The sequence below is a fragment of the Aphelocoma coerulescens genome, unplaced genomic scaffold (assembly GCF_041296385.1).
Source record: "Aphelocoma coerulescens isolate FSJ_1873_10779 unplaced genomic scaffold, UR_Acoe_1.0 HiC_scaffold_60, whole genome shotgun sequence".
Taxonomy (NCBI): Eukaryota; Metazoa; Chordata; class Aves; order Passeriformes; family Corvidae; genus Aphelocoma; species Aphelocoma coerulescens.
The window spans coordinates 1,541,090-1,565,531 of NW_027183949.1; the positions used below are offsets into that span (position 1 = coordinate 1,541,090).

General features: G+C 55.6%; 2 protein-coding genes across 2 annotated transcripts; one reads left to right on the forward strand and one right to left on the reverse strand.

Annotated features, from left to right (window-relative positions):
• The first annotated feature begins 5,849 nt into the window (after nucleotides 1-5,849).
• On the forward strand, nucleotides 5,850-7,864 carry LOC138101997 (olfactory receptor 14J1-like). Its single transcript, XM_068999744.1, has 2 exons — nucleotides 5,850-5,904; nucleotides 7,227-7,864. Exons 1-2 carry the CDS (start codon nucleotides 5,850-5,852, stop codon nucleotides 7,862-7,864), a joined length of 693 nt encoding a protein of 230 aa, XP_068855845.1.
• Nucleotides 7,865-17,554: 9,690 nt separating this feature from the next.
• LOC138102079 (serine/threonine-protein kinase pim-1-like) lies at nucleotides 17,555-20,092 on the reverse strand. The gene is made up of 5 exons (XM_068999837.1): nucleotides 19,508-20,092; nucleotides 19,333-19,383; nucleotides 18,740-19,106; nucleotides 17,919-18,095; nucleotides 17,555-17,661 (listed from the first exon to the last, which is right to left on the reverse strand). Exons 1-5 carry the CDS (start codon nucleotides 20,090-20,092, stop codon nucleotides 17,555-17,557), a joined length of 1,287 nt encoding a protein of 428 aa, XP_068855938.1.
• Between the last annotated feature and the right edge of the window lie 4,350 nt (nucleotides 20,093-24,442).

Below are 24,442 nucleotides of genomic sequence, written 5' to 3' on the forward strand. Positions count from 1 at the left end.
TGATTGTGTCTCTAGTCCAGAAATTCACCGGGAAAAACCTCTTGGGAAGCCGAGGCACAAGCAGGTGGGAAGGGGCTGGCGCTGCTGCTGCTCTTGGCCGGGAGCCCCGGCTGTGCCGGTACAGGGCCCACTGCGCGGTGGCTCCTGCTGCTGCCAGAGCTGGGCGGGTCTCAGGGACCGGGAATGGACACGGGGGACAGCAAAGGCTGTGGGGGGCTGCAGCGATGTTCACACATGGGCCAGCGCCAGCACAGAGCTTCAGCCCCGCAATTATCCCAGAGGGAAATGCTGGGGAAAGGCTCCATTTCAGCTTTCCTTTACTCATCACTGTGAAGTGACCAAAATAAAAGGAGAACAAGCAGAGCCCGATCTCTTCTCCTTCGGAAGGAGTCCCATGCCTTGGGCTGTGAGAGGCCATGAGGGGCTGTGAAGGGCTGTGAGGTGCCATGAGGGTTTGTTAGGGGCTGTGAAGGGTCATGAGGAGTCGTGAGGGGCCGTGAGGGGCCGTGAGGGGCCATGAGGGGCCATGAGGTGCTGTGAGGGGCCATGAGAGATTGTTAGGGGCTGTGAAGGGTCATGAGGGGCCATGAACTGTGAGGGACTGTGAGCTGCCATGAGGGGCCCTGGGGAGCTGTGAGGGGCACCGAGGGGTCATGAGGGGCTGTGAGGGGCCTTGAGGGGCCATAAGGGTCTCTTAGAGGCTGTTGGAGGCCAGGCGCCTCATGGAACCAAGGGTCAGTTATGACACTGTGCAAGCAAGGAGATCATGGTTGACAGTACAGAACTTCATGGAACCACAGGCCCATTGTTACACAGCAGGGCCGCAGAAGCAAGGAGATCATTGTGACACTACACAACCTCATGGAATCAAGGCGTCCATGTTACGCTACTGAACCTCATGGAGCCAAGGGTCCATTGTGACACTGCGGACCCAAGGAGACTGTTGCTGACAGAACGAAAGTTCATGGAACCAAAAGTCCATTGTGACATCGTGGGGCCTCATGGAAGCGTGGAGACCATTATGACACTTTGTTACTATCCGATTTACACCCAGAAGGGCAAAGAAAACAAAATCTCTGAGTATAAAAAGGAAAGAACTTTGAAGGTTCAAAATATTCCCAGAGACGAGATTAAAACCAAACGAGATTAAATGTTGGTGCCAAAAAAATGGGTATCTGTTTATCTAATGGTAAGAGAGGCAAAGAGAAAGAAGGAGAAAAGTAGAGAAGAGTTAGAAAAAGCCAAGGTTACTCTAAAAGCATAGGATAAGTCACCACCACACTGTGCTACCTTTGTTGCTGCTGAGACAGGGTGGGGGAAGTGGAGAAGTTTTTGCCTTTTTTTTTCCTGCTGTTTGAAGCGTCTTATCTGCCTCTTCCCATCTCTGGAGCAGTTTGGCTGGAAAGCGGCGGCCCGTCCTCCGAGATGCAGGCTCCATGCTTGCAGCTGAACCTCGGTCCGCCTGGGACGAAGGAGCAGGGGTAGGGGTTGCACAGCTCACTCGGGATTTCAGTCCAGGGTGAAGGATTGGGGGGTTCTCCCCAGGCGGGCGGCGTCGGCTCCCGGAGGCCTCAGGGTGTCTCGTGGCTGGCGATGGTGGTGGTGTGGGGAAAGGCAAAGGGCAGGGATTCTACCTTTCGCTTTCGCCTCCACATTTTGCACCAGTTTTGCCTTCCTTTTTATGGGCCTCCAGGCGGGCTATGCACGGCCCGTACGGCACGTAGTTTCCAGGCGTTCAAAAGTGATTATGATAAGCAGCCATAATGACGAAGCACTTTTGAAGCCTTTCTGGTGCTGAGCAGTGATAATGACAAAGCATTTTTTGGAGCCTTTCTCCTATGATTAGGCTCTTGCACACTTCAGAACCAAGGGGCCATTGTGACACCGCAGGGCCTTGTATAACCAAGGGGTCATTGTAGCACGGCAGGGCCTCGTGGAATCAAGGGGATCGCAGTGACACTGTGGGGCTCCATGAGGCCACGGGGCCATTCTGACTGTGTGGAAGCAAGGATACCATTGTTACGCTACGGGGCATCACGGAACCAAGGAGGCCATTGTGAAGCAGCGGGGGAACCCGCTGAGACTATTATGACACTTCAAGGCCTTGTGACACCGAAGGGCCATTGTGGACCTGCAGGGCCTCGTGGAACCAATGAGACCATTGTGACATCACAGGGCCTCATGGGAGCCAGGGGCCATTGTGACACAGCCAGGCCTCATAGAACCAAGGGGCCCTTGGGACACTGCGTGGCACCATGGGGCCAAGGAGACCACTGTGACACTACAGGGCATCACGGAACTAAGAACTACGTAACAGTAAGAGGCCCAATGGAATCAAGGGGCCATTGTGACACCACAGGGCCTCATAGAACCAAGGAAACCATTGTGACACTGCAAGGTCTCATGGAAGCAAAGGGCCAGTGTGACACAGCCAGGCCTTGTGGAACCAAGGGGCCACTGTGATCCTGGGGAGCCCAATAGAACCAAGGAGCCATTGTGACACTGCAGGACCTTATGGAATCATGGAGACCACTGTGACACTCTGTGACCTCATGGAACCAGTGGGCAATAGTGTTATTTTGCAGCCCCATGGAAGCAAGGAAACCGTTTGGACACAGCAAGGCCTCATGGAAGCAAGGGGCCTTTGTGCCGCTGTAGAGCCAAGGAGACCACTGTGATATTGCTGGGCCTCAGGGGAACAAAATTGTGATGCTGCAGGGCCCCAAGGATCCAAAGAACATGGAACAGGACTGGTTGGCTTGGCCCCCTGGGGCCACCTGCCTGGTCCGGCTGACCTCGGCATGTTGAGGGTTGCTTCTCATCTGCCCCTGAAATGCTGGAGTTCCTTGCTTTCCTTTCTGTGGGAAAGAACTGTCCTTCTCCTCCAGGGACCCATGGCTGAAATTAGGATTCTACCTCCAAATTTGATTCTATCCGAGGATTGTTCCCATGTGAAACCTGCCAGGACAGACAGCTCAGGCTGGCCTTGGCCTCTTAGGGGCCACCTCTCATCTGCCTTCAAAACACGGGGGGGCTGTGCTTTTCTTCCCATGGAAAAAAACATCTTTCAAGTCCAGCCATCCATGGCCAAAACTGGGAATCCACCTCTGAAATTCCATCTATCCAAGGAATAGCTCCCAGACAAAAGCTGCCAGGAATGTCCAGCTCCCCTTGCATTCCTGAGGGCCAGCTCTCATCTGCCTTTGAAACACTGGGGCTCCTCACTTTTCTGCCAATGGAAAAGAACTGTCCTTCTTGGCCAGACGTCCATGGACAAAACTGGGATTTGGCCTCCCAAATTCCCTCTATCCAAGGATCGCTCCAAGACAAAAGCTGCCAAGACAAACAGGTCTGGCTGGCCTTGGCCTCCTTGAGCCACCACTAATCAGCCTTTGAAACCCTGGGGCTCTGCCCTTTCCTTCCTGGGGAGAAGAGCTGTCATTCCGGTCCAGGCACCCACAGCTGAAATGGAACTCCACCTCCAAAACTCCCCATATGTCCAAGGGTTGCTTTCAGACAGAAGCTGCAAGGACAGACAGGTCTGGCTTGCCTTGGCCTCTGGTGGCTGCCTCTCATCTGCCTTCAAAACACTGGGGTTCTGTGGTTTCCTTCCTGTAGAAAAGAACCGACCTTCTTGTCCAGGTGCCCGTGGCCTCAAGCACATGATCACTACATAGGGACAAAGGGGCTCTGTGCTCAGTGGAGTGGAGCCTGAGGACAGTGGAGGAGAGTCCTGGGAGGGCTTGAAGGGTGGTTTCAGAGATGGTGGATCCTTTTGACATAGTAGAGAACAGCCGGCAAAAGAAAGAATTAATGCAAAGGGCAGCTGGGGAGGTCCAGACTGGACACAAGGAGAAAGGAATTTCTCTCCCAGGGCAGTGCTGTGGTGCCACGTGTCCCCCAGAAGGAGTCTGGAGCAGCCCAAGGCTTTGCGTGCCAAGGCAGAGCCAGGCAGGCCGCAGAGCCATCAGCAAAGGAAGGGGCCGGGGAGGTGGGGCAGCCGGGGGGATGAGGACAGCCTGCAGGGACAGAGACACAGGGCACGGACACTGTAGGACAGCCTGGGCCGGAGAGGGCAGAGGGATGTGCAGAAGCTGCAAGGCCCTGACAGAGGCAACTTCTGCAGCACTTTGGCCAGGGCTGCTGTCCCTGCCCCTGGGGCCAGTTGGGAGACAAGTGACCCTTGCAGCCCTGGGGCCTCATTGCCTCTTTTTTGCTGCTCAGCAGCATGGCAGGGGCCACCCCATGGTCCTGCCCTTGGCATTGCACATGCCCACATCCCAGTGCCCCGGGAAGAGTCCCGAGCAATGAGGGAGGGACAGGATCTGCCTTTCCGGCAGCTGGGGCACTGCCTGCAGCCAGCCCGGGCACGGCACAGAGGCACAGAGGGGTTCCATCAGTTAGGGCTGGGAAGATGCTGACAAGTGACCGGGGGAGAATCATTCCCAGCCCTTGACACAGGAAGCCTCTGGCTGCAGGACAAAGCAGCTGCAGTTCCTGAAATGATCTCCTCAAGCTGGAACATACCACTGACTGTGGATTCAGGAAGTACATTCTCTGAGTATCCCTGGTGTAGAACATGAGGACATGCTCAGGGCTTAGGCTCAGTCCAGTAATATTTCCAAGACAAGCCTTTCTATAAAGATGAAATTTCCTGAGAGTGTTTTCCGTTTCCTACTCTTGCGGAATGGGAGGGGGGGAAGTGATAAAGGAATTCTTCATTTTTAAGAGTCCCTAAGGCATGGGAAGTGTAACTTGAGTGCTCTGCAGGAGTTTCCTAAAGTGCTTTCAAGGCACTCCTCTGCCCACGGAGAGCACCGGCATCACCTTTGCTGGACCCGCCAGGCTTAGTCTGACCTGTCCTTTCTCCCACCTGCAAACAGAACCTGTCCCCAGCCAGTGCCCTGCAAACAGGCAGGTTTCTGTAGGGCCAAGGAGAGTGCACAGAGATATGGGGTCTGTGAGTGCTGGCAGGAAGAGATCAGGCACAGGGAAACATCTCCAGGAGGAAGATCTTCAGCAAGCAGAGAGAAGATCAGGCAATGAGAGAAAACAAAAGGCAGAAATGTTGTGGCACGGAGAGCTTAGAGACCTCCACAGGATGCCCTCGAGTGCAGCCCCTCCCTCTGAACAAGCCCCCTCCCCTCCTCTCTCCCTCAGCCAAGCCTCTGCCCTCAGGGCCGGGGCTCCAAGGCGTGAAGCCCCTCCTGTGCAGGCAGAGCTGCAGCAGAGCTGTGGGGCAGCTCTGCGGTCCCGGGCCCAGTTCCCTCTGCAGAGCACAGGGCCGGGAGCATCTGCCTGGCACTGGGGGGCTCTGGGAGGGGGCACAGCTGGCTCAGCTGGCTCAGGGTGACGCTGGCCCCAGTGCCCGGCTGTGGGCAATGCAGCCAGGGAAGGAGCTCCATCTCCCTACATCCAATGCCATCATTAGGACACTTGGCTTTCTTCTTGAGGATTCCCCCTAAGCTCGGAGCTTCCCTCCAGGACGCAAACAGGTCGTGTAGCATCTTTGTGTTACCTGAAAGCCCCACAGTGAGACACAGAAGTTTGATGATGGACAAAGTGCTGTTGGGTTGGTGCAATGAGCCATGTGTGTATTTGGCTACCAATGTGGGGCTGAGACCTCGAGAAGGGGGTGGACATTTGATGGGCTGTGGTGGATCGATCTGCTCTCAGCAGTGTTGGGATGGTTTCTAAGGGAAATATGGGAGGGTGATTATCCTCTGTCTGACAAGGGTGAAAGCCCAGAGGATCTTGGAACAGGACAGAGTGACAGAGCACCTCCCCTCACTCTCCACTCACCGCCTTGCCTCACAGAACTCGCTCTATTCTCCCCGAGGACAGCAGCAATGCTGAGTGTTTCTGACATCCAAAACCAGTCAGCCGGGGAGATGAAGAGGAGCTGTAAAAACCTCTAGAACACTTTAACAGCTTTTGCCATTCCTGTTCTTGGGCCCTGGGAGTGCCCTTGTGTTAGCTGGGGTTTCAAAGTGTAACACCAGGACAGGTGGCTGTCCCCCTCCCACTTCTGCACAGCAAGGCTGAATTATAAAACCCCCCGGAGCAATTGCCCTGAAACTCATGTCGCACGCAGCCAGCACCAAGCAGGGCTGCGGCTGGAGCTGAAGGAAGATCTGCTAGAAAAACAGAAGGGTGTTGTCGGTGATGGAACACGGACTTCGCCGGCCGCATGCAAAGCCAAATTTCCTCGCACGAGTCACATCTTTATATACTGTTCCAAACCCACAGTTCAGCAGCTACAAACTTCAGCTTCTAAGGTTATATGTTTTACATCTCCAAGGGCTACAGATTACCATCTCCTCGCCCAATCTCCCGTTAACTATCCTGCTCTTTGTCTCGCCTCTTGCTCTTTGTCTCGCCTCCTGCCAGACGCGGCCCCGGCCCGCCCCGTCTCTCGTCTCTCGCAAGGCCCCAGGCCAGCCAAAGCCGTTCTCCGTGGCGACACTCTGAATCCCCATAAGGTGTCAGTGTGTGACAGGAGAAGCATTTGTGGGACATGGCTTTGATTTGGCTGAGAGCCGTTTCCCTTAAGCTGTCACTGACTTTTCTCCATGAACAGGTCCCCATGTCCACACACAGCCAATGTCCAACAGCAGCTCCATCAGCCCCTTTCTCCTGCTGCCATTGGCAGACACGCGGCAGCTGCAGCTCCTGCACTTCAGTCTCTTCCTGGGCATCTCCCTGGCTGCCCTCCTGGGCAGCGGCCTCATCATCAGCGCCGGAGCCTGCGGCCAGCACCTGCACAGCCCCATGTTCTTCTTCCTGCTGACCCTTGCCCTCACCGACCTGGGCTCCATCTGCACCACTGTCCCCAAAGCCATGCACAATTCCATTTTGGGACACCACAACCACCTCCTACGCAGGAGGTGCTGCACAGCCCCTTTCTCTTTCTCTTTCTCCTTCTCTCTTTCTCCTTCTCTTTCTCTTTCTCCTTCTCTTTCTCTTTCTCTTTCTCTTTCTCTTTCTCTTTCTCTTTCTCTTTCTCTTTCTCTTTCTCTCTTTCTCTCTTTCTCTCTTTCTCTCTTCCTCTTCCTCTTCCTCTTCCTCTTCCTCTTCCTCTTCCTCTTCCTCTTCCTCTTCCTCTTCCTCTTCCTCTTCTCTCTTTCTCTCTTTCTCTCTTTCTCTCTTTCTCTCTTTCTCTCTTTCTCTCTTTCTCTCTTTTTCTCTCTTTCTCTTTCTCTCTCTCTTTGTCTTCCTCATTTCAGCGGAGTTTTCCCTCCTCGCCGCCGTCGAGTGCTACGACCGCTACGTGTCCCTCTGCAAACCCCTGCACTACGGGACCCTCCTGGGCAGCAGAGCTTGTGCTCACATGGCAGCAGCTGCCTGGGCCAGTGGCTTTCTCAATGCTCTGCTGCACACGGCCAATACATTTTCCCTGCCCCTGTGCCAGGGCAGTGCCCTGGGCCAGTTCTTGGGTGAAATCCCACAGTTCCTCAAGCTCTCCTGCTCACACTGCCACCTCAGGGAACTCGGGCTTGTTGTGTTTTCCATCTGTTTAACTTTTGGTTCATTTGTGTTCCTTCTTTTCTCCTATGGGCAGATCTTCAGGGCTGTGCTGAGGATCCCCTCTGAGCAGGGATGGCACAAAGCCTTTTGCACGTGCCTCCCTCACCTGGCCATGGTCTCCCTGTTCCTCAGCACTGGCTTTGTTGCCTGCTTGAAGCCCCCCTCCAGGTCCTCCCCATCCGTGGACCTGGCACTGCCAGTTCTGTACTCAGTGCTGCCTCCAGCCCTGAAGTCCCTCATCTACAGCCTGAGGAACCAGGAGCTCAAGGATGCCCTGAGGAAAATGATGACTGGATGCTTTCCAGAAGCAAAAACCTGCCTGTTTTCAGCTCCATAGGCTAAAGTGTAATCATTAGAGGCCCAGCCTGCCTTCTCAGGTTGTTTTGGTGGTGGTGCTTTGGGGGCTTTTTTTCTTCTCCTATGTTAATGTTGTACCCAAAAGATTTTGTTATGCATCTTATTCCCTGTTTACAGGCTGAATGGGACTGTTGACAGGGACTGTGTCAATGAGGAGTCTGCTCTGTGTGTATTCACATGAAAGAAAGGACCCATCAGCAAGGTCTTTGTTCAAGATCCTTTGGTTGAGTCCATCCCTGAAGCTGGAGGGCAGGACCAGTTTTGCAGGGTGGGGCAGGGAAGAGTCCCAGCAGAGCAGCACAGCCAGGGAGCAGCAGAGCTTGGTCTTTTCAGAGCTCCTCTCTTATTACTTCCACTCTCTCCTTTGGAGCTGCTGTGATGGTGTAAGGCCAACAGCTCTGTGCGGGTGGTGCGAGTCCTGCTGCGTGTCACAGGCAGGGACAGGCCATGGGCACTGCTGGGACACAGCTGGGCTCCGCCACAGCAGTTCCATCAGCAAAGGGCATCTCCTGAAGGCACTGCAGGAAGGCTTTGCTCTCCCTGCACAGTCACTGTCAGGAAGAGGCCCAAGGAAGAGACTCTAAAGAGGCTGCCTGTGTTCCTTGTTCTCCCAGGGCTCAGTGGGATGAGATCAGGGTCCCAGTGTGGCCTTCAAGAGACTCAGGTGTGGTTCAGGTTTTGCTTGGTGGTGGCCAGTGCCCACCAGATGGTGAATGGTCTGTGATGAACCTTCCTGGGGCTCTGCAGCTTGTGCCAGGCCTGATGGCAGGGGAATGTTCTTCTGGAGGGACTTGGGAGCTGCCAGGAGAACGCAGGGGACCTGCAGGGACAGTGTGTGCCAGGGATCAGCCGTGAGTGGAGCTCCCTGGGCACAGGCCTGTCCAGGGTGGGCTCACCCAGAGATAAAGGACTGAATGTTTCCTGTGAGCCATGAGAGCTCTGCAGCCCCAGGGGACACAGCAGGTACAGGGAAAGGAGTCTGGGCAGTGACCTGTCTGACCCTCTGGGAACTTGCAGAGGAGGATCCAGGGCAGCCCCAGCCCATGCGCCAGCCCTGGAACAAGGCAGGCACCTCGGAGCACCCTCCATGGCCACAGCAGAGCCTGTGTGGGAGGGGGTCCGTGCAGGGAGCACCATCAGCTGCAGAGCTCTGTCTCCCAGCTTGAGCAGCACAGCCCAGCAGAGGCAGCCCATGGCCCCGGGCAGCACAGCCGCCATGCTCTGCAGAGCAGCACCCCCAGCTCGGGGGCTGTGGGCAGCAGGGCAGAGGCTACAGCAAGGGCTGCTCAGGCCAGCACAGACGTGTTCCCCTGGGAAAGGCTCTGTGGGGAGCTGGGATGGGCCAGGAGAAGAGCAGCAGCTCGTGTGTGTGCAGAGGAGCCCTGGCAAGAGGCTGCCCTGTCCCTGGGATAGCAGCAGGAGCAGCCTGAGGAGCCCCAGAGCCAACTCTCTGCTGCTGTGCTGGGCAGCGGGGCCCTGGGGCTGCAGGAGCTGCCCGAGCTGAGGATCTCCTGAGCATTCCAGACACAGAGTCACTGTCCCGCACCTCCAGTGCCTCCAGTTCCTGCTGCAGGGCCAGACAGGACTGGGCTTCTTTGCAGGGCTGGGGCCGGGGCAGGGAGAGGAAAACAATGGACCCTTGATTATAAGACTCCCCTCAGTGTCACAATGCTCTCCATGGTTCCACGAGGCCTTGCAGTGCCACGCTGGCCCCTTGGTTCCTTTGGGCCCCACGCTGTCACTGGGGTGCCCTTGGTTACACGAGGCCCCACGGTGTCGCAAGGCACCTTTGGTTCTCCGAGGGCCCTCAGCGTCTGTTTTGCCAGTGGGCAGGGTCAGCCCCAAAGACACAGACACCAAGTTCAGGAATAGTGTAAGTTATTAGAATGCAAAACTGCAAAGAATCACAAAAGGAGAAGCCCAGCAAAGCACCCAATCATCCCTACCAAAGATTGCCCGTAGTGATTAAGAAAGAGACAGCACCAGTTACCCTCAGGCCTTGCCATCATCCACATCCTCACATCAGCTGGGGGAAGCTGTCACAGCCAAGGACTGGAGAGCCATTCCCGCACCCTGGGAGTTCCTGCAGGTGCATCCACCTTTGCGGGCAACGAGGCTTCAACCTCGCTGTGAGAGGGCCCAGCTTTGACAGCGTTGAACAAACAAGCCGACATCACTGCTAGTGTGGGAACATCTGGTTTCATTCTCCTCTTTGGTTTCTCCCAAAGCCTGGCCAGGGCTCAAGGAGGAACCGAGGGAGTTTGATCCTAAAGCCCCAAACAAGGCCAGATGGGGCCTCGTCCAGTTTCTAAATACAGAAAGGTCAATCCGTGTTTCACCAATGAACATAGAGCATATTGCTACTAATGCTTTGTTAATGAGCAGATACAAATAGAACATTTGGTTGGAAGGTTCATCTAGATGTCAACTTTGCCTCAGAGCCTGTTGTTCAGGCCTCAGTCAGGGCCTGTTGTTCAGGCCTCACTACTTCAATCAGTCCTTTGACCTAGAGACAAACTGCAACCTTCATAACAATTCTTTTCATCCTACAATCTTAGATTTAAGTATTAGAAATTCTTTGTTGACAAGCCAAAATATCATACGGGAAGTGCTTTAAGGGTATCTTTTCACAATCTTCATAGGAACGCTTAACCCAGCCATGATTAAAGAGCTGTCCGTGAGTTTGATTCCATTTCCCTTTATACTGGCTGCAATTGAACAGTTTACAGTGTGGGTGCATACAACCTATTCCAGGAGACAACATCCATCCACAGACACTTTTTCCTACACATATTCCTCTTTATCCGATTTAGGCAAGAAATGCCTTTTCTATGAAAAGGCAGCGGTCGGGGATCGCCACCCTCGGTCTAGAGCTCTGTTTTTATCGTGAACTGTGCTCAAGTTTCTAACCCACCATTTGGGTTGGGCCAGATGGGCCAGCCAAGGCCAGTCATCGAATCCTTCTGGACTTGCACGCACCCAGCAATTACTGAGGTTAAATGAGTTCCCTATCTCTGCTCCTGCTGTTAGAAATCTATTTTCCCAACCAGTGCTCCGATTACAAGGACAACATTAAATCAACAAGATCAACAATAGTTTCACTGTTAAGTGGTCCCTTTCTGTCTGCAGAAGTCACTCACTCAGTGGCACATCAGTCTTCACATCGAGCGCCGTGGATCAGAGCACTTTCCAAAGGGACCATTGGGGCAAACAGGGAGATTTGGTCTGGCAGGCTCTGCAAAACAATATCCTGTAACATCTCTTTGTTCTCTCACAGAACACTTGGCTGCAGGGACATGTGCCCATCTTTCTCACCCAGGTTTCAGGATTCAAACAGTGTTGTCTTTGTTTACAGCTCTTACTTCAGCTGGCTCGGGCGGGCCATTTGGCCTCTGGACCCACACTCTGGCTCCATGATTAGGACTGGTGGATCCAAACCCTTTATCTCCATGAACAGTAGTGATGTGAAGTGGATGTCCTTTTTTCACGGTTGTTTTAAAAACTGGCAATATCAATAACTGTGCTACCCTGCCGTGGGGTTGAATAATCCAGTGTTGTTCACTATTGTTTAACAGAACTACTTTAATTTCTCCTTGATAATCTGCACCAACCACTCCTCCCACCATATGAACACTTGTCAAGGCCAAGCTTGAGTGGGCAGTTATCAAACCAAAGTGTCCCGGAGGAACCTGAATTCCTCTGCCGGTACTGATAACTCTCATTTGCTTCTGATTTTTCCTAATTAATTCTAATGCGTAAAGGTCCAGCCCTGCAGCCTCTGCGATGGCCCTGTCAGGGACCATCACCCCCGGAACAATTTCCCAGGAAGTCAAAGTGTCACTGTCCGTGGTTCTATTTGCAAATTGGGTGCAGCCATGCGCATCCAGGGGGTTTCCATTTCCCCAGTGGGCCCATTGTTAAGGATATGGAGCACATCTGGGAGGTGGGTTTTTCATTGCGACACATTCCCATCTCCTATATTTTTCAACTGCTCTTTTAACAACCCCTTCATCTGTTCAATCAGTTCTGCAGCTTGTGGATAGTCTGGGATATGAAAAACCCAGCAGTCTTACTCACTTTATTTTTCGCAGTAACAGACAAAGCATTCCACGTCCTAGCGTCAGCAAACCCTATAAAAACAGCCACTTTCATCCCTTCCTCCTTCATCTGTTGTATACAATCTCCCACAGTTTCCCAGCGATGCTGGGGTCCTGGCCAGTCCTTTTCTGTAGCGTATTTAGTCTTATATCCCTGAGCAGCCAAAGCTAACAAATGGGTATTTGGAGCATTATTTCACAATGTCATTATATACATGTGAAAACATAAACATCGATTTTTATTATATTTTATTATGAACATGTAGATCATTATTTTTTGTTATTATTCTCGTTGTTATTATTATTATTTCCTTTGCTCAAACAAATCCAAGCTCAAGATTAAAAACTTCTTCTGTTGCTCCATGTGGGAGCGTTTCAACAACAATCGTTCCTTCTGTTGGTGCTGTTTCCGAGATGCTGTTAACAAAATTCACCCTCATCTTCCCAAACCCACAAGTTCTTTTCCTTTTTCTATATGCAATTTTGGGATGCATTTTAATACATCCAGTGCTTCAGCTTCTTTCAATTGACGTCCTCATTGCTCGCACGGAGCTCCGACCTCAGCCCACGCCACAGCCAGCAAACCCTAGGGAAGGTCTTCCCATGCGGGAATTTTGGATGGGACCGATTCCTTACACTTACATTTAAAAAGCAGCATTTTGTTGTGATCCAGCCAGACTATACCAAATTTGTTTTACCAGTGGGCAGGGTCAGGACCAAAGACATAGACACCAACTCAAGGAATCAGCGTCATTTACTGTAGTTCAAAGCAGCAAAGAATCACAAAAGGAGAAGCTCAGCAATGCACCCAATCATCCCTACCAAAGATTGCCCGTAGTGATTAAGAAAGAGACAGCAGCAGTTACCCTCAGACTTTACCATCACCCAGAGCCACCCATCAGCTGGGGGAAGCTGTCACAGCCAAGGACTGGAGAGCCATTCCCGGACACTGGGAGTTCCTGCAGGTGCCTCCACCCACAGGTGAGGCTTCCAACCTCCCTGTGAGAGGGCCCACCTTTGATAGTGTTGAACTAACAAACCGACAGCACTTCTAGCGTGGGAACATCTGGTTTCATTCTCCCGTTTGTTTCTCCCAAAGCCTGGCCAGGGCTCAAGGAGGAAGCAAGGGAGTTGACTTGGACCATACAGCCCCAAACAAGGCCAGATGTCAGATTTCATGGCCCTGTCCAGCTTCCAAATACAGAAAGGTCAATCCATGTTTCACTAATGGGTGGATACATCTATCAGAGCGCTCATGACCGTGCGCATTTCATGAATGAGCAAGTTCAAAGATAACCTTTGCTTGGAAGCTTCTGATGGTGCCCCAAGCCCCAGGACTGGAGGGACCCCTTGGCTGCGGGGCTGGGAGGGAGGGAGCTGCCCCTTGTTCTCACTCTGCCTCACGCAAAGCTGGGCCGCTCACAAGTGGGGCAGCACAGCAAACAGGCAGCCTGCGAGTCTCTTCCATCCTCGTCTCTTGAGATTTTTCACCTTTCAGCTTAGGGTCTACAAAGGCAACTGCTTTTGGTCCCGCTGTGTATCCCCACGTACAGCAATGCTGCTGAATCCGTCTGTAGCACAGCAGCAGGGGAAAGGCCTCAGCCCTTCAGGGTCAGGAGCTGCCGGGCTCTGCCTGAGCAGCTCAGCCAGCAGGAAGGGAGCTGCTCCACACGGCAACGAGGAGCAAAGCACTGCAGCACCTCCTGCTTGGGCAGAGCCCAAATTCGGTGCGGGAATAACAGAGTTCTTCTCGTGCCCTGGTGCATCAGCACTGCAGGTGCTGTGCCCGCAAGCACATGGTTCGAGATCTGCAAAAGAATTCTGCAACTCTTGACTGGGTCAGGATGTCACCAGTGCTAAACTCCACTTTAGTCCAAAGCAACCCCTTTACACCTCTGCTGGTGTCTGCTAGATTTTTTCTTCAGGGTATCCAGACAAAAGTAAACAGAGGAGAAGCCTACATTTTCATTGTTGAGCAGAAATGTATCTCATTTTGCTGTACAATCCTTTTTTAAGACGTGTTATCTCTTTAAAAAAAAAAAATTAGAAAAAAGAAAAACCAGAAAAAATATGAAAGAGAAAAAACCAAATGTGTAGTGAAAAATCTTCTGTAACTTTGGATTAAGAGGTAACTGATCTTTTTAAAAAGAGAACAAAGTTATTTACTTTGCAAATGTGCTGATGGCATGGATCCATCTCACTGACCTCAGCATCCTTTTTTAAGTATTTTGCGTTTTGCTGTCAATATTAAGTTATTTTAAATTGTGGTTGAAGCAATAGGAAATTGAAATATGGATTGTGCATGACCGTGTCTTGAGTGTAAAAATATTGCGGTTTGAAACTTGGACCTAAAGTATTGCAAATAAAAGTTATAAATACCAATGGATTGTGTGACAGCAGCTTTTCCTCTAGGATGTGCAGCATCAGAAAGACTTCATCAGTGTGGCTGTGGGTGCTTTTAGCTTTGTCCTGTGCCACTCTATGATGACATGAAACAGGACTTCACCTGCCACCAGCCCAGGCCACCCTTTGCCACCCCAGCTCCTTGGAGCTTGGACAAGCAGACACAAAGTCTTTCTGCTGCTTCCCCCTTTTGCACAAATGCACAGAGAGCTGGGATTTTTCCAGGTCTCGTGTCTCCACGATGAATACGGTGAGTTACACAGATGCTTGTCAGCTCCACTTCCTGCCTAGAAATCTTGAAACTGCTTCTAAATGCTGCTCACTTCAGCTCTTGGACACCTACTCCCACAGGGCCGGGAAAAAAATGCCCCTGACGCCAGCTTACAAGGTGAGTTACGCCAAAGAGGGCTATGTGGGAAATCTCTATCCCTGCCTATCCTTTTAAGAGATCTGTGCCTTGTATCTAAAGGAAGGAACGTGCAAGCAACGTGACTGACACTTTCGCTCTCCGTGTTCGTTCCGCAGCCACGGGTACAAAGACATTATGGGAACCCTTGTGCAGCCAGAGCCTTCCGTCCCTGCAGAAGGGAGCGCGGCGGGTGGGGGCGGTTGGCGGGCAGCGAGCCCCGGACAGCGGGCGAGATCCGGCTCCACACCTGCCAGGCCCTGCTAAGGCTCCATGCCGGCTCCTCTGCAACAGCAAAGACCTTCAGCCGTGTCACTGCCCAGAGGGGCAGTGCTGGCCCGGCCGCACAGCTCCTTTTCCCCACAAGTTGCAGGAGATGAGAACGCAACACTTGCAAACACCGACTGCGAGCCACAGCGCCGGCTGCGCACCATGAACCTCAGCTCTGGGACCACTGTCTGCCCCAAGCTCCGGGGGATGCAGTGGGAGCCGGGCTGGGCTCTGCCCTGGGGCCATCCTCCAGGGACAGCTGCAAACAGGGAGCATTTAGTTGCCACCAAGAGCCCAGCCACGCGTGGAGGGGAGCCGGTGCAGGTGCGGCCTGCGCTGTTGCCTGCTGTGCTCTGGGGCTGCTGCTCCCCGCAGAGGGAACTGCACTGGCGTGCCAGAGGAGACAAAGAAGCTTCAGCTTAAGCCAAACTGAGCTGGGTGGCTGGGCTGGCAGGAGTGGGGAGGGTCAAGGGCATTCACAGAGCTCATCCTGCTGGAAGGACGAGGAAAAGGGGCAGTGGGAAGCTAACAGTGAGGAGAGCTGAGGCCTGGAGGGCAGCTCTTGAATGACACTCAGGTCTCACCGGACCTCTGAGACATTGCTGTTCTTCTGCCAGTGACAGGATGAGTCCCTAAACCTGGGGCTCGCTCCTCCTCGTGGTCAAAGGCATCAAGGAAGGCTACAGTGCGACAGAGACTGCCCTGAGCTGGCAACTCACTGGGGGAAAAGAGGGAGCACTTGTGAAGTAAAAGGCAGGCGGGGCAGAGAACTGTTCAGAGAAGGGCTGAGCTAAAGCTTGAGCAAGCTGAGAAATGCCATTTGGGGTCATCCCAGATTGATTTCATTTCACAAGTTATTGAACAAGTTTATTTTGGGGGCGGGGGGGGTGTCATGTTTTCCCCTGGAGGCGTGCACTCTGCAGGCTTGAGCTGCGTTGCCGAAATGCTCGAGCACGTCTCTGCTGCGGCTCACACCGGTTCTTCTTTGGCTTCTTCCGGCCCGGTGCTGAGCCGCAGCAGAGCCCTGGCGGAGCCCAGAGCAGCCTCAGCATCCACAGAGCCCGGCTGCAAGGAGAGAAAGCAGAAACCGCCCGTCACTTGAAGGCTGCTGTCCCCCTTGTCCCAGCCGCCCGCGGTGCCCAGGCCGTGCTGGCTGTGCTCAGAGCGGTGCCCGAAGCCGCCCGTCACTGCTGCCTTTGGCAGGAGAGCAGGATGGCAGGACACGTGCCACCGCCCGCAGCCAGCCATGGCAGATCCACCTCCTCAGCAGCTGCCCAGAGCGGGATGCTCCTGTGCTCGCTGCCATCTCCCAAAAGCCCTTATCCCAGCCGTGCCAAGAAGACGGGGACCCACCGCACGCCACCCGCCGCCGGAAGAAAAGCTGCTCCCAAGCGATGTCCTCGGCCTTCTCCAAGGCCCCGTCCCATCCACGCTGCAGCTGGTCCCAAGCACTTCCCGATCCAGACTGGACACCACCTACAACACCTCCTTTAAGGGAAAGAAACAACAAATTAATGAAAAGGGATTACAGACAAAAAGGAGAAACAAGAAAAAAGGTAAAAAGTCTTCTCTCTGTTGGGGGCCTGAGGAAGGCCCAACCTTCCCTACATGCTGGGGAAAAACCCACCCTCGGGCGAGGGAAGCCCACGCTTTCTCCCCTCCCCCCCGCACTGACCCCCAACAGGCACAGCGAGCCCAAAGCAAACAAGCCGAGTGGAGCAGCCCAAGCCCTTCCTTTCCTGCAAAACAAAGCAGCCCGTGCACAGCTCCTGGAGTGCCACCTCTGCTCCTGCCATGGGGGCTTGTTTGTGTCGGGCTGGCTGCCCCAGCCCCAGCCCCAGGAACAGTGGGCGGTGGGGGCTGTTGGCAGGGCCAGGAGCCGACTCCCATTTCCTAAGCACCCCAGCCCATCCCGCCCGCCCTGCCGAAAAGCAGCTTGGCAGCCGGCTGAAGAATTAGTTGCATCCGCCCCAGCAAAGGGGGGAACCTTTGCTTCCCGGCCAGGCTGTGCAATGCCCAAATCTGGGAGCATCCCCCTGGCTGTGGACTCATCTGTAAATTCGCTGTGGAGCCTGGCTTTGAAGAAGGTGCCAGAATCGAAGCCCATCATCTTCAGCTTGCCGGTGGCCAGGTGGAGGAAGAGCTTGCCATCCTTGACGTCATCCTCCATGTCTCCAGCAGCAGCAGGAGTACAGCTTCTCCAGGGGCTCCTTCTTCCCTGCGGCTGAGAGCAGGCTGTCAGTGCCCCGCCCAGGGCCCCGGCTGTCAGTGAAGCAGGACAAGCAAAAGCAGCTTGCACGGCAGCCACCAGTGCTGGGAAGAGCAGCTCAGCGCCAGCACAAGGGCTGCGGGTCCCCATCTGACGACCCCTGCGCAGCAATACAGGCAGGGCAAAAAAGCCTGCGTTTCTTGGCTTCTTCTGGCCAAGGCACGTGTGGAGCTGTAACTTACCGGCTCCCTGGATCAAAGTGTGCCTGTGGCTCTCTCCCTTCTTCTATGGATGATGAATATCCTGCAGCCAAGGATCACACGACAGGTCTTCTAATGAGGGCCTGTCCAAGGAGTGCAGGGACAGACACCATCTGATCAGTTCCTTGCAGTCTGTGGGGAGAAACCAGAAAGCGCCGGTCAGTTGCAGAAGGCTCCTGTCCGCTTTGCCCCACTATTGCCATGCCCAGGCCATGCCATGGGGGCTCCGAGCTGTGCCTGAACTTTCCCATCCATTCTTTGTTTTGGAGGAGAGCAGGAGAGCGAGGCATGTGCCACCTCCTCGGCAGCTGCCAGAGCGGGATGCTCATGAGCCCGCTGCTGTCTCCCAGTACTGCTATTCCCCCCGTGCCGCAGGGATGAGCATCCACCTTGAGAGAGCCGTTCTGGGAGCGACAGCTGGCCCCAGCTGATGTTCCGGCCCTTCGGGAACGGGTGCCGCCCGCAGACCATCTGGTGCAGCACGATGCCCAGGGACCAGACGGTAGCTGCCTCGCCGTAGTACCAGCCAAAATGGGTCCATTCCGGGGGGCTGTACGCTGGTGTTCCTACGGAATAGAGAGGCACTTCATTAGCGGGATGCTGCCTGCTCCCGGAGCCTCGCCCCAGCATCCCTGGGCACGCAGGGGCCGCACCGGTGGCACGCGGCATGACCCGCTGCCCTCTCGCCAGCGCCTGTGACTTGTGGACAAACTGGGGGTTGTAAAAGAAGCCACCGGTGTCACAAGAGGGCAGCGGAAGCCCTGGCAAGGCTCAAGCATTCCATGCAAAGGGAAAACCCGCTCAGTGCCGGGGGTGGGAAAACCATGCCTTCACCCTCCCTGCCTGCACTGCCCCAAAAAAACATTCTGAAGCCAAGGCAAACAAGGCGAGCTGAGCAGTCCAAGCCGGTTCTTGCCTGCACACCAAACCGGCGGGTGCACAGCTTCTGGCCCCCCCCTCTCTGCTACCCCCACCCACGGGTGTGTTTTTGTCACACTGGCTGCCCCAGCCCCAGCGCCAGTCCTGGGCAGAGTGGCTGGCGAAGGCTGCCAGCAGGGCTGGAAGATGGCCCCCCGGCCACCCGCACTCAAAAGCAACTGGGCTGAAAACTCGGTCCCATGACTGGCATCAAAAGGGAGAATCCCCGCTGCCACAGCCAGGTTGGGCCGCGAGATGCCGGCACCGGGAGCCTACCCCGGCGAGGACTCACCTGCAAAGCTGGTGTAGGCTGTGTCTTGCAGGTAGGTGCCGCAGCCAAAGTCAATCAATTTGGCCTGGCCCGTGGCCAGGTCAACCAGGATGTTCTCTGGTTTCAGGTCCCTGTGAAGGACCCCGCAGCTGGTGCAGTGCCGCATGGCCTCCAGGACCTGGCGGAACAGCTCCCGTGCCACCTCCTCGGACAGGAAGCCCCGCGCTCGAATGAAATGGAGCAGGTCCTGAGACTGCTCCGGCCGCTCCATCACCAGCACCACGTTGCTGGGCAGCTCGAGCCACTCGAGGAGCTGCACCACACCAGGGAAGCCGGTGGACACCTTGTCCAGCAGCACGACCTCGAGTGGTGCGCTGGTGCCGTTGGGCTGCGGGAGGAGCACGATGCCGTCAGTGGGGCTGATGCCGTGCCAGGGCTCGGGAAGCCCTCGCCCAGCCCGGGATGCTCTGCGCCCTCCGCTGCCCCCACGCCCGCTCTCCCCCGAGGCGTCCTGGCGCCTTCCACCCTCCCGGGCCTCGGCTCATCCCCGCCCGTCATGCCCCGCCTTCTCCCGCTGCCCACCACCCCCACCCCTACCCCCCCCGCTCACTCACCAGCTCGCCCCAATGACGGATGCGGGTCCGTGGCACCCATTTGATGGCCACCTGCAAGCCAAGGGGAGCAGCGGGCTGAGCTCGCCGCCCGCCCTGCCGAGCCCCATCCTCCTTCTCCTGCGCCCTCCTCCTTTGCCCCCCGCCTCCTGCGCCCGCCGCCGGCCCCGCCACTCACCGGGGCGCCGTCCGAGAGCCGCGTGGCCGCGAAGACGCTGCCGAAGCCGCCGCGCCCCAGCAGCGAACCCTCCAGGTAGCGCTCCCTCAGGCCCTGCAGCGCATTCCCTGCCGGCGAGACGCGGCTGTCAGCGCTCGGCCCGGGGCCAGAAACGGCCGCCGGGCGCTCCTCAACCGCCCCGGGCCGGGTATCCCCAGATGTTGCCTCTTTCGAAGGGGACACCGGCGGCTCGGGGGCGGGGGCCGCGCTGCCGAGCGGAAGAGCTCGGACCGGGGAAGACGCCGCGGACGCGGCGGGAGCGGCCGCGCCGTCTGTCTCCTCGGCGGGTCCCGGGAGGGGCCGGGGCCGGGGCCGGGGCCGGGGCCGGGGCCGGGGCCGGGGCCGGGCCAGCCGGGGCCGGGCCAGCCGGAGCCAGAGGCTAACAGTGCTGCCCAAGAGGCAGGCACTGATGCCCGCCCAGCGGCGCCACCGCCAGTAGGGCAAGAGCCGGGCGGAGGCGAGACCGCGGCGGGACGCCCGGGGGCGGGGAGGGCGCAGCCCCGCCCGGGGCCGGGGGCGGGCCGGGCGCATGGCCCGGCCTGGCATGGGGAGAGGGAGGCCGCGGAAGGGGCGGAGGGGGTGGAGCACTGAAGGGAGAGCGGGACAGGGGATGCGGGACACTGGGAGAAGGAGAGGAGGAACAGGAGAAGGAACGCAGAGGGTCTGGAGAACCGCTGCTCTTATATTGCTCTTCTGCTGCTGCCGCTGCTGCCGCTGCTGCTGCTGCCGCCGCTGCCGCTGAAGCGCTGGGAGCGTTGGTCCGCGTGTCCGTGTGTCTGTTGCCCGGGTGTCCGTTTTTCCCCCGCGCGCCCCGCGGCCGAGCCCCGCGCGCCCCGGGCCAGCACGGGCCGCTCCGGGGCCGAAGCGGAGTCCCGGAGCATCTCTTCCTCCCGCAGCCGCGCCAAACGCACCGTCTTGTTTAGCTTCTTCTTCACCAGATTGTAACTCTTCCTTGCGGCAGTCTTGCAACTTGCCCCTGCTGCTGCTGGCTCGCCCCGCGCCGCGGTCTCTTGCTCGCGAGCAACCAAAGCGCTGTCCGCGCTTTTCGCCTGGAGCAGAGCAAAGTGCTGAATGAGGAGCCTGCCAGCGCCAGGCAGAGGCAGCCCCGTGGGAGGGCAGAGCAGGACGTGAGGAGGGAGACGTGCAGCCCCTGCGCGGTGCAGCGCTGCTCCCCGGCCGCTCGGCGTGGGCAGTGCGAGCGGCGGGGCCGTGCCCGGCGCGATGCCCTCGTCGGCAGGGCTGTTGCTGTTTTCTTGTCCGGTTCCAGGTGAAAATCGGAGACTGCCGATAGGAGGCTTCAAATAAAAGAATGGAAACACTCTTTTTGCTGAGTTCTGATGCTGGTCCAATAGAGCAGCTAAGCTCTCAGCTGTTTGCCTCCTCCCTGCCAATCCAGCACTTTCAGCCTGGAACAAAGGCCCTCTCTGCAAAGAAACTGCTGGCTGGTTTCCCTCTCCTGCTGTTCATTGACACAGGTAGAAAAGCAGACTAGTTTGGATGCTGAGTCTGTCCAAACGGACAGTGAGCTTTGCCATGTGAAGCCAAGACACGGAGTCTTGAGCCCTGCGACAGTGTCATGGGAATCACCTTTGTTGCTGCTGCTGTCTATTGTCACTGCTGAGGGTGCAGTCCCATGGGAGCACATGCCCTGTCTCTAGAAGCCAGAGCCGAGCAAGGCACTGGGCTCTAAAATCTTCCCTTGGCAGGCTTCTGGGGTCTCCAGCATTGCTTTCAAAGCCAAACAGGGAGAAGGCAAGCTGTGTGTAGCTCTTGGTATTGTAGAGTGTCTCAAACTTGCTAAGTCCTAGGTGTTTGAGGTAAGATCAGTTTGGAAGGACTGTGAGGTAGAACTAGTGCAAGACAGAAAAGGGGAGCATAGAAGGGAAGCAATTAATAGTATACGGGAACATCTTGGGTTGTTTCTTTCCGTTTGCATGTCCCTTCTGGGAAGCTGTTTTGCTTTTGCAAGAATCTTGTCCACAGTGATGTTTGCTCTTTTCAAGACCCTTTCCTGGAGACCGAGCTGGAGCTCCTGTCACAAGATGTGCCATCACATGCAGCTTCTCTTGGCTTGCCACACTGTGCGTGCAGCAGGACTCTTGCAGCAAAGCAGGACCAAGGTTTTGAGAGCTTGACAACTTGTCCTTTCTCCTCCTGGTGGACTAGCGAGTTGTGCCGTGGGTAAGGTTTTCGTCGTTACTGTTGTAGGCTAAGGAAACAGGAGGAGGGGGTAGCAGCAATTGTTAGACTGGCTGAATGGAGAGAAAGAATCTCCGGAGCCTGCAGCCAGAAGTGGAGAGCTGGGGGCTAATCCTTCCAAGCTCTCAGTGGACATCTTGCAAGTGAGCTGGACTGTGAAAATGGTCTGACAGAGGCAGTTGGTTTCTGAGTTCAGCGTAGATGCTTGCACATCTGGTGCGTTGGTGCTCAAATCGAGAGTGCAATCGGTTCACAGGAAGCAGCAGAAGAAGCTGGAGCTCGCCGAGCAGGCGACTGAAAGAATCGGCAAAGGAGAAATGCGGGAAATGACTTGGTGTACCTTGCCTGGAAGAAGGGTAGTTTTTTTGAATAATTCCTAATCCGTTCCCTTGGCTTTTGACTTTCCTAACAAGGCCATTTGCATCCCCGATTCAGCACGAAGCGAGAGGCCCGGGCTTACGGAAGTGCGCCAAAGATTCCTCCGCAGTGACGCTCAGGTGGAAAGAGGAGCGGGGCGCCTGAGCAGCCTCCGGGGAAGCATCCCGCGAGGTGCAATTTGCGCCGTGCTGGGAGAGGAGCAGGGGGAGAAGGATGGGCCTTGCGTAGCAGCAGCAGCAGCAGCAGCAAGTTTGGGCCGCAGGACATTGGGCCTGCGCCGCTGCCCCACAATGGGCGGGCGTGTTCCCGGGGCTGCGGCCCTGGCACCGCGTCCGCTGAGCTGCCGACGCTGCGGGAGCTCCCCGGGCTGGGCTCGGGTTCCCGCTGGGACTGGGCAGCAGGCTGTGCTCTCACTGTGGTCAGCAGCAGCGGGACGTACCTCTGGACATCCACGTCTCCTGCTGCTGGGAAGAAGCAATGAAGCGAGTGCAGAAGTTTTGCTTCCTCTTTCTCCCGGTGGATTTTTTCGTTTCATTCCACACTCCAGAGGCAATTTCTGTGCTGGCCTCTGGCAGCTGATTCTATTTCAAGAGCACCAGCAACAGGGCTGTGTTTGAGCGCTGTCAATGTGGCCTGTATGACTTTCATTCTCCTCGACTTTTTGCTTATAGACCTGTGAACATTTCAAGATCTGCTAATCAGGATGCCTGCAACAAAGCATCTGAATTCCCCATCAGAAGAGCACTGTGGCTAGCACCGATCAAAAGAGGCAATTGCAGTTTTTCAGATAAAATTCAAGTGGCAACCAGAAGAGGGGGAAGAGCAGCCATGATCTGTAATTCCCAAGGCAAACGCAAGAAAAGCCTCCTGCTGTCACCTGAGGATGAGTGAAACGGTGCTGGGAACAGTGCTGGAACCGGATCCTTTCTTTCTCTGAAGGTTGCATCAGGGCAGCACAGCCGGGCTCTGAGGAATCAGGTCTGTTTGTGGCTGATTGTGTCTCTAGTCCAGAAATTCACCGGGAAAAACCTCTTGGGAAGCCGAGGCACAAGCAGGTGGGAAGGGGCTGGCGCTGCTGCTGCTCTTGGCCAGGAGCCCCGGCTGTGCCGGTACAGGGCCCACTGCGCGGTGGCTCCTGCTGCTGCCAGAGCTGGGCGGGTCTCAGGGACCGGGAATGGACACGGGGGACAGCAAAGGCTGTGGGGGGCTGCAGCGATGTTCACACATGGGCCAGCGCCAGCACAGAGCTTCAGCCCCGCAATTATCCCAGAGGGAAATGCTGGGGAAAGGCTCCATTTCAGCTTTCCTTTACTCATCACTGTGAAGTGACCAAAATAAAAGGAGAACAAGCAGAGCCCGATCTCTTCTCCTTCGGAAGGAGTCCCATGCCTTGGGCTGTGAGAGGCCATGAGGGGCTGTGAAGGGCTGTGAGGCGCCATGAGGGCTTGTTAGGGGCTGTGAAGGGTCATGAGGAGTCGTGAGGGGCCGTGAGGGGCCATGAGGGGCCATGAGGTGCTGTGAGGGGCCATGAGAGATTGTTAGGGGCTGTGAAGGGTCATGAGGGGCCATGAACTGTGAGGGACTGTGAGCTGCCATGAGGGGCCCTGGGGAGCTGTGAGGGGCACCGAGGGGTCATGAGGGGCTGTGAGGGGCCTTGAGGGGCCATAAGGGTCTCTTAGAGGCTGTTGGAGGCCAGGCGCCTCATGGAACCAAGGGTCAGTTATGACACTGTGCAAGCAAGGAGATCATGGTTGACAGTACAGAACTTCATGGAACCACAGGCCCATTGTTACACAGCAGGGCCGCAGAAGCAAGGAGATCATTGTGACACTACACAACCTCATGGAATCAAGGCGTCCATGTTACGCTACTGAACCTCAGGGAGCCAAGGGTCCATTGTGACACTGCGGACCCAAGGAGACTGTTGCTGACAGAACGAAAGTTCATGGAACCAAAAGTCCATTGTGACATCGTGGGGCCTCATGGAAGCGTGGAGACCATTATGACACTTTGTTACTATCCGATTTACACCCAGAAGGGCAAAGAAAACAAAATCTCTGAGTATAAAAAGGAAAGAACTTTGAAGGTTCAAAATATTCCCAGAGACGAGATTAAAACCAAACGAGATTAAATGTTGGTGCCAAAAAAATGGGTATCTGTTTATCTAATGGTAAGAGAGGCAAAGAGAAAGAAGGAGAAAAGTAGAGAAGAGTTAGAAAAAGCCAAGGTTACTCTAAAAGCATAGGATAGGTCACCACCACACTGTGCTACCTTTGTTGCTGCTGAGACAGGGTGGGGGAAGTGGAGAAGTTTTTGCCT